This window comes from Calypte anna, chromosome 7 (assembly GCF_003957555.1).
Source record: "Calypte anna isolate BGI_N300 chromosome 7, bCalAnn1_v1.p, whole genome shotgun sequence".
In the NCBI taxonomy this organism is placed as follows: domain Eukaryota; kingdom Metazoa; phylum Chordata; class Aves; order Apodiformes; family Trochilidae; genus Calypte; species Calypte anna.
The window spans coordinates 9,475,294-9,484,426 of record NC_044253.1 but is presented as its reverse complement, the minus strand read 5'-3'; the positions used below and the strand labels follow the sequence as shown (position 1 = coordinate 9,484,426).

The window sequence follows — 9,133 nt, the reverse complement described above, 5'->3', positions numbered from 1 at the left end:
GAAATACTTCCAGGTACAACACTTCCTCAAGAGAATATTCATACTTAAGGGTTTTTTTGGTGGGAGATATGCCAGAAACAGCAAAAATAAAGGACTTGTTATCTAGAGACCAATTATTCCCAATGTGGGGTTCTTCTTTTTTGCTTCAGTGAGAACTAATCTCTGAGTAGGATCATTAAATTTACATGTCCTGAGCCAGAGACTGCTTCAAATTTGCAGTGACTGTTCAAAACATTAATTACAAGAGTTATGTACATTCTTGTAAAGTTGAAAAGTTAGTAACTTATGTACAGGGGAAGAAATCAGATTTTCTTGCGCCTACTCCTTGTCAGCTCATACCTGCAAGACAGACACAATAATTAATTATAGTAGTTTAAGGCTTTCTTTCAAGTTTTAAGTGGTGCAACAGAGAGAACTTGGGCTGCTTTATTGCTCGTGCTTCGGAAGTGGCCTCAAACTTCAGTTCTTTACCAGGAGCTTTGGATGTGTCATTTTTCTCCTACTTCCTTAATTGCCACATCCTTATGTCAGAGACAGATGCCAGCAGGGCCAGGGGAATTTTCCTGTCCCACTGGCCAGTGCTAGCTCCCTGCCTGCATGGATGGCAAGCTCCTGGACTACCCACTCTGCATTCCTTGGTCTCCACTGAAGGAGAAAGAAGGAAGAACTACTGCCATTAACTCCAGACATAGAAGGGAAAAAAAAAACAACTGGTTCTTAATCTTTGCCTCAGACCAATGGTTAAGGCGTAAAGCTGAACCACAATGAAGACACAAACAGAATTCTAAGTAGCTTATTATACCAGTTTCTATAAATGCTTTGTAATTAAAGTTTTATCATATATATATATATATTGCTGATCACAGCATTAATTTAGTTAAGATCTTTATCCAAGTTAAAATTTGTTGCAAGGTTACTTTAATAAACAGTGGCTTTTATTGTAACCTAAACTATGCTGAAGATGCTAATTGACACACAGGCCTCTTATTAAAACTTTCATAGGGCAGGTATTGCACTAGCAGCTGGGTTAACATGCAACATAGATAAAACTACCAGATTATTTCAATTTAGTCCTGTGCTTGCAGGTCAGGTAATCTTCTTGCTCACTAAAATACCCATCCCCTGTACCAGCACACCACCAGCAGTCATGCAAACTCCCAGCAAAGCCATTAGCAGGGGTTCAAAGTAGGGAGATGAAACTTACCACTGTGCAAAACCTTTTATTAAATCCTCCTGTGACAAGTCAATCCGCACCTTCAAAAAGCAGATTTTATTCCTCTGAATATTAGTCAGCCTACAAATTGGTCAGCTCAGCTACCACCCCTCCCAGCTCAGACCCACTTTCAAGTTGTTGGGTTGCAGCTCAGACTGAAGGGAGAAGGAGCTCCCCACACCCCTGGGACACAGACTAATGGCTGTCTCAATGCTGCAGCTGTTTCTCAGCAGCACCACTTGGAAATTTATCTGTCACTGAAGAAGTGGTTCCAGTTTCCACAGAATCAGGAGTTGTTAGCAGAAAGCTTGAAAGACCTTTGCCAAACTCCAGGGTTTGATCAAAACTCTCTCAGCTTCGTGTTTGCACTGCTGAAGCCATTCCCCAAATGGGCAGTGCTGGATCCCAGGAAACATGTTTTATTTCAGGAGCACCCTTATGAAATGAAGCAGCACAGCACACCAATCACGAGACCACACAAGCTTCCACATGGATACAGTGTGATTTCCAGTGAAAACCTGGCAGAAAAAGTTGTTTCCAGCCTGCTAGTCCTAGTACTAAGACTTGGTTACTATACCCACATTACAGGAATCACTCAGCTGTTCAGCTCTATCAGGTCTACACAGTTAGTAGTGTAGTTCTTTAAACTTACTTTCCCCAGCTCCTTCCTTTCCTGTGAAATGAACGGCCTGCTGTTTTTCACTGCAATGTCTAGTGTTCTTTTCTTGACATCTTCCAAAGATTCAAAAAATTCAAACCTAAAAGTAAAGGTTTAAAAGGGGACTTTTGTCAAAAATTAAAATCCTATAGGCACCAGCAGCCATAAAACAGTGACAGAATACAGCATCAGTGACCAGAACTTAAAAGAAAGAAAAGGTAATTCTATAGTTAAGATTTTAGTCACATTACTAGAAATCTCTTCCAGCCTGATGAAAGACTACAACACTTGTTCAGACTGCACCTGCCAGGGGAAAGGAGGAAAACGTGCATCCATCATGAAACACTGTTTACTGTAATTTTCCTTCTTCATGGAAGATGAGCATGTTTTCCATGCAACCTTTATTACTCAGAGGAAATAGCTGACCCAACCCCCCAAGTTTACAAAGTGGGCTCATACCACATTAAGAGGAGACAAAGGTTGAAACCTGTGGCAATTAAATTCTTAATGATTCTGACTCACACCTGTGGCACGCATCATCTAATGTCAACTGAGATTTGTCCATGCTACATCATTTATGTTCTACCCACCTGAATAGCTTTTCCTCAAGTCAGAGCTGTAAAACAGGTAATGTGTTTTGGAGCTAAGTGTTGCTCAACCTATTGCACCTAATTGAGGACGTACAGGACACGCCAATACGTGAGGAAATCAATGAGGAAAAAGAGATGATGTTCCTAACATCTGTGTTGGTACTAAATCAGTGGCATTACATGAGAATAGGCAGAAGCAAAATTCCACAGCTCGATAGTGTTTTGTGTGTTAAGATGAAATATTTTAAAATCTTTTCTCTGTTTCTGACCTACACTCACATATGGAGAAAAGACTCGACATATAAAAAAAAAATCCCTGAGTCACCCAGGATCATCCTGTTTTCTCAAGTGTACCTTCCTCTACATATGGGCTTATAGCCACCTCTCAAAGGATCTCTGTCTGAGCATTACAGTGTTTGGTTTCATGCAAACCATGTCCCATTTCAGCAGCAGAGTTCTATCAGCAAAGATGTGGGAGCATTTCACTTCTCTCCCACCACATCTCAATGACAACCTCCATCCGTCTGTCCAAACAAATGATCCAGTCTCTAAAGGCTTTGTATTTCTGCCTTTCATTTGTGGAAAGATGTCACAATAGTATCAGGCAAAGAAGTATGAAGAGAGAAGCAGGTTTTATGAGGTACCCAAATGGAAAGATTGCCTCAGCAACAACAGGAGTTAAATGTGGGTAGGGGAATGTCTGTGTGCAAAGTGAGTACAGCCTGCATCTGTAGGGGGTGGGAAGAAGGTGTGCCCTCCTACAGGGGACAGACAACACCCTACACACAGCAAGGCCAGCCAAGTACATGCCAACCACAATTTAAAGTCCCATTTTGTTGGAAGACCTGGGAATGTTCGTGAGACAACCCTTAGGGGTAACAGAAGCACACCTCAGGCAAGCCCTCTCATTATACCAATAGCATAACTACTACAGCAGCAATAATAACTAACATTTTCTTACTTCTCATCATATTGGGGGTTCAGAGTTTTTTTCTTAACTGAAGTCTTCTTCCTGCTTGCCCATCTTCTGTCTGGAAGCAGGTATATACGAACATACGGATCTACTCCACGATTTGAAGAGGGTACTAAGTTTCTGTCAAAAGAAAGAAGGTGTTGACAAGCAAAGGAGCTTCTCCCACTGCCTCACAGAATCAGACCCACCCCCCATGGCTTCATAGGCCAAAAGTTTTTATCTCGGAAACGGAACACCAGCAAATAAAACGTCAAGGATGTGAAATCAGCCAACACTGCTGCATCTTTTACGGGGTTGTGCTTTAGCTTTGCTGAATGTCTGACAAGCTCAGAGAGCTCTTCCCCTTTCCTTTTTCAGAGAGAGGCAAACAGTGATCAGCACTACCTGCAGGCATTCACCAGCACCACCAGGCTCTGCCGTATGGACGCGTACCGCACCGTCAGCTGAATCTCTCCCAGGGGCATCTCGGTCCCGCTGTAAGACAGTTACACAGGCACAACTTTTCAGTACAGATTCCTAACACACCACATGGACAGACCTAGCACAGAAGCTTCAGAAGTTGATGATGCATTTTCAACTAAAACCAACTTTTCAGGGCACTCTTCTTCTTTCTGGCATCCTAAGGTTTGCTGTCTAGAAAGCAGCCGGACCACAGGTACTCAACAGAAAAAACATTCTTGTTAGTGCCAGCACTGCCTGGCCAGCCTTCTGCACAGGCATCTCAATCCTACTACATAAATGGCCAAAAAAGCACCCTGTTGGCCTGCTGTAGATGCAGCAGCAAAGTACAAGTAGGCATGTTACACAGCTCCTTCAAGGGTGTCTCTATATGCAAAATGTGACCTTTTTAAATCTCATGTCGTTTAAGTGGTTTCAAATCCAAAACATTGCTTGAAAATGGTTTCTAAATGAGGCCTGATTCAGAGCTAGAGAATTTGCCAATCCAGGAGTACAGGACTGAAGAGCTGCAGATGGGCTTGGTATTCATGTTGGTAACTGCTCTGATGCTCTCATAATTGAGATGCACCTTCTTTGCTACCTCAGTTTATTAAGTATCCTGCTGGCTCCATTCTGCGCCCCAGCAGGGACAGATGAAGCTCTGTCCTCCTCAACAGTGCAGACCACCTGCAGCCTCACACAAGCACATCTATTCACAAAATACATTGAGTATCAAAACTTGTTCACTGGAAGACAGTATCCAAAACTTTAGGCAGACAGATGTGCTTATGAAGACTTTGTTTTTACAGAAAGGAGGTATTCAGACTTAAGATCGCCTGTTGTTAAAACCATGAGTGTTATGGGACCCAGGAGATGCTGTGTGAGAGGCTCTTGAATATAAAGCCAACATATGAAGCACCCTTTAGGAGAGCCAGAGAAGGAAATGCTTCTGCATTACATCCAGTAGTCACCATGCAAGTTAACACTGCTGTTGACTGTGATATTTAGGCCAATTCTTTGTAAGGTTATTTGAGACCCAAGATTCCAAATTACTTAGCAGGCTTGAATTCAACTGCATACAACAGCATCTTAAAAAACCTAAACCTTCCCAAGAGAAGAACAATTCAGCTTGAAGAACACCTACTTAGGAAGGTCCAGATTGCTGCTACTTAATTCAAAGCAAGAAGAAGGCAGAGAACCCAGTGAAGTAACACTGGGTGCAAGCCTCAGTTCCTGTATGTTTGGCAGCGTGGGCACTACTGCAGCTGTGGTGTGCAGCACTGATGATGGGACATGCTCTGGGTTTTGCTCACGCTCTGTCTCGTTAGGCCCAGCAAGATTTTCACTTGGTACAGGTGCTGCTGCTTTATCATTTGTGTCCAAGTCTTCTCTGCTGTCCTTTTTTGGCAGGGATTCAAGCGCTGTGGTGTCTTTGCTCACAGAAGGGATTTTTGAGACCTCTGAGTTTGGTGGGGAGACAGATTTCTGCTGGTTTGCACCCTTCTCCATGACACGCACAGGACCTTGCTTTGAGGCATTGACACCAGCCTTGGTTCTTTGTGGATTGGGTTCTTCAGCATTTAAGGCCTAAAAATCACAAGGGAAAAAAATGAGTGGTGCTCCCAAAGCACTGGGGTTGATGCCAGCATTATCACCTAGGATGACATTTCACCACAAAGCAGTAACAGCAGGAATCTGCCATTAAAGATAAGAGAGAACTATGGGATTAGCTGTGATGTTTGCTTCCCTTGCCCCACTGTGTATGTGTTTATCAGTGTCTAAACACTGGCCAAGAGCACAGTGAGAAAACAGTTCATAACGATCTGTCTCCCTTACTGTTTAGCAGCTTTGATTCCCCAGCTTAGCTTTTTCTCAGCCCATTCTTGATTGTCATGAGATTTTCAGCACTAGCACTACACGAAGTTTCAGGAAGCCTCAGGGATACCTCTCAGCACCACCACACACTCTTGATTGCACTTCAAGACCTTATCACACTTCTACTTTCCACTCATCTGTGAGGCAAAGGTGCATTTCTCTTCTCCCACCTCTCATCCTGGTTAGAACTGGATGCTTCCACTGGGGAAGTCAGGTGAGTATGCAAAGAACAACTTACCCTCAACACAAGGTTCATCTTAATGAAGCTGTCTGCACTGGAATGATCCAGCTGAAATCTCTGATCCAGAGTCATGTTTGGGTCCTTAAGTAAGTGGGAGAGACAGATCACTGAAGTTCCCAGGGCAGTATCCCGATCTTTGTCTTTTATCTAAACAGGAAAAAAAAAAAAGTTGTTACTAGATGCCAAACTGGAAAGAACACTACTGGGAAGAGCAAAGCAAGAAAGTATTTCAGACAGAAACCAAAATAATCTTATTTACCTCAGGACACTCTCAAGTATGGTAACTTCCAAATGGGTGATGCCAATATTTCAGGAGTATAACAGATTAGTATTTTTGGAGTAAAAAAATCTCATCTGTGTTCAGAAAAGGAACCATCTTAACAAAAAACCCAGGCACTGAGATTTACTTGACTTTCCTTACTTGCTTTGGGGAAATGTCCCAGGCAGCTGGGATGACAGCTGCTCCATCCTTTACAAACTGTTTTCATAACCATTTTTTAGCCTAACCTCATCACACCTTATAAGTTCAAATCCACTTCCAAAGCTGCCTGAACAGCTGCAGACCTGGCTGGGATATCAGTGTATGCCAGGGAGAGACAGGATTTCTTAACAAACCAAAATACCAAGGTGAAGAGACAGGACTCATTGAGAATTATGAAGACTGTGATTTCTGACAGAAAAACATTCATGGCTTTATTACAAAAACCTGTATAAAACCTCCTTTGCATTTTGCAGCCAGGTATTTTCCACATTTGAACTGAGATATTACACATTACATGATCCCAGAGCAAAGGCAGACGCCAGCATCACCTGGCAGAGAACTGCTTGTGCAACAACAAGTGCTGCTTCCACCTTTCCAGTAGAGAGTAGAAGCACACAGAAACAACCGGCACTGAGATTACATCCACCACAAAAGAGGCTTCTTGCTATGTGCACTTATCTTCAACAGAAAGGTTTCTCTCTCACCTCAACGTGCAGTGACTGGGAATGAGCATTGTGGACAAAGAAGGTGAAAGCCTGGCCCCATGTGGGATCTTTGCTGAAATTGCAGGTCTGCAAGAAGAAGGCAGTGGCACACAGGTTAGCTTATTCTGTAAACAGAAAAGAATACCATGACACTGATCACCTGAGAGGCTCACACTGACCCTCTTGTTTCATTCAGTGATACTATGGCCCCCCGGATGCAGAGAGTGAAACTTCCAGGTCAGAAGTGTGCAGAAGCAAAGTCTCTGGTAAAACCAGAACGAGTTCTGCAGGGCTTGGGAATACCAAAGAACAAGTCAGGCAAGATGCAGTTGGCCCCAACCAGCAAGGCAATGCTCCCTCCCTCCTCTCCTCCCACCTCACCACCCAGGGAAAGCCTGAGTGCTGCTTCCAGCCTGCAGGCACCCAGAGCCAGGTCCCAAAGCTGCAGTGAGCTGGAAGGAAAGGGTAGGAAGGCTTAAGGAAGAGTTTGAGGGGTGTAGAGCTTGAGGGAAGAGTAGGAGGGCACAACCTCAGCATCATGCATCAAGGATGAAACAGGATGGGAAACAGCTGCGGGGGCTGTGGCTGAGGCTGCTCCATAAACCAGCTACTTCTGCCAGGCCATGGGTGCTGTCAGCAAGGGGAAAGGAGCAGGAAAAAGCTGGAAGTTAGACCTAGCTTGGGAGAGGCAGGTGATGTGGTGTGCAAAGGGGACAACCAAAAAAAAAAAAAGGTAAAAACATAAGCAAAACCAAATTTCTAGCTGGAGCCAGTGGAAGAATCGAAGGAAAATAGGTGCCAGTCCCACATGCCTGTGTGTAGCCAAGAGGTTTAATCCCTATTTTTGAGTATCCAAAAGAACATAGAGCTGTTCTCATCTGCAACCAGCTGCAGGGCAACAGCAGCAGCTTCTGTGAGGGCAGAACTCAGCAATTACTCCTGCTCTTCAGGCAAAAATGAATATTACATAATGAAAAAGGAACTGAAAATGCAGCAGAAAACATGCAGATAAACTTTTGTCCAAGTAAAAAAAAAAATCAGTTAAACTTCTGTGGAGCATAGGAGCTCTGATAAGGGAACAAATGCTAGTTTGATGGAGATAACACCCTGCCCTCAGGAAGCATGAGCCAAATTGGAGATGTCTTATTTCTTCCTTTGTAACCCTTGCAGAATTAGGGTATCTTGGCCACCCTGACTTCATGGCCACGAGCACAGAAACACAAACCTGTAGAGCAGCTCATCAGACACCCACCAAACACAACTCGGTGACACAGTGCTCCCACACGCTGGTTTACCCCACCTCCTGGCTTCTGCAGCTGTAACCATGTCTACAACTCTTCACTTCAGCTTGACTAGTCCTACCCTTCCTAGGGGCTACTTGGAGTTAAATACTTTCTATTTTATGGGTGTCCAAGGAAGCAGAAGAGTCAAGTAGCCTCACCTTGCTTTTCTGAGTCTTGTTTCCTACTGTGAGCAGAACAAAGGAGGAAGGTTCTCGTTCTGTCTTCTGTGATTTAATAAAAGGAAAACAAAAGAACAAAAAAAACCAACCAAACAAAAAAAAGATGACACATTTATAGGAAGTAATGTTAAACCACTGCTCTTGAAATATGTAACAATTCCTTCCCAGAAGCAGCAATCCTGAACCTTTTATCCTCTGCTCTTCTGCACTGTTGCACTAAGTCTGAGGATTTGGTCTTAGCACAGCAAGAGAAATGTCCACAACCAAGTCCAGAATTATGGACTACTGAATGCCATGTGTGTTGCAGTGCTGGTAACTCATTCAAATTGTAAAGATTGCATTTAGGAGGGGAGCTACTCAGAAAATGTGAAGTTTTATCTGAGCTGTGTTCATGTGTAACTTGTTCAAGAATAAAGGAAGAAAGACACTCTTCACATACCATTTACATAAGAGTAGCAAAATTTGGTATTTGTGAAGAAAATAATAAACAGAAACAAAGAGAGAGGACAGAGCAGCTTCTGAATCCCTTCAAAACTGAGGGGGAAGAAATCTGGTGGTCAGACCTCCAATAGATGGGCAGATTACCACAAAAAAGCATTGCCTTCCCATCCTGGTGTGGGAGGTCAAGCTAGAACAGCTCTGCATGGAAAAAACCTCTGCAGTAGCAGAAAGGATAATGTGACTTGGTCTGAAGTCTGGAGGCTCTCTGTCTAAAGT

At 43.4% G+C, this 9,133-nt stretch overlaps 1 protein-coding gene across 1 annotated transcript in view; it reads right to left on the bottom strand.

Annotated features, from left to right (window-relative positions):
* Positions 1–302: 302 nt before the first annotated feature.
* The window catches only part of ESYT3 (extended synaptotagmin 3), a 32,634-nt gene continuing 23,803 nt past the window's right edge, over positions 303–9,133 (bottom strand). The window contains exons 15-23 of the mRNA XM_030454083.1: positions 8,396–8,461; positions 6,955–7,041; positions 5,986–6,135; positions 5,017–5,459; positions 3,819–3,908; positions 3,423–3,554; positions 1,866–1,971; positions 1,205–1,254; positions 303–339 (exon numbers count right to left, since the gene is read on the bottom strand). Coding sequence (XP_030309943.1) covers positions 303–339; positions 1,205–1,254; positions 1,866–1,971; positions 3,423–3,554; positions 3,819–3,908; positions 5,017–5,459; positions 5,986–6,135; positions 6,955–7,041; positions 8,396–8,461 — 1,161 coding nt within the window. The remainder of the gene's footprint in view (positions 340–1,204; positions 1,255–1,865; positions 1,972–3,422; positions 3,555–3,818; positions 3,909–5,016; positions 5,460–5,985; positions 6,136–6,954; positions 7,042–8,395; positions 8,462–9,133) is intronic.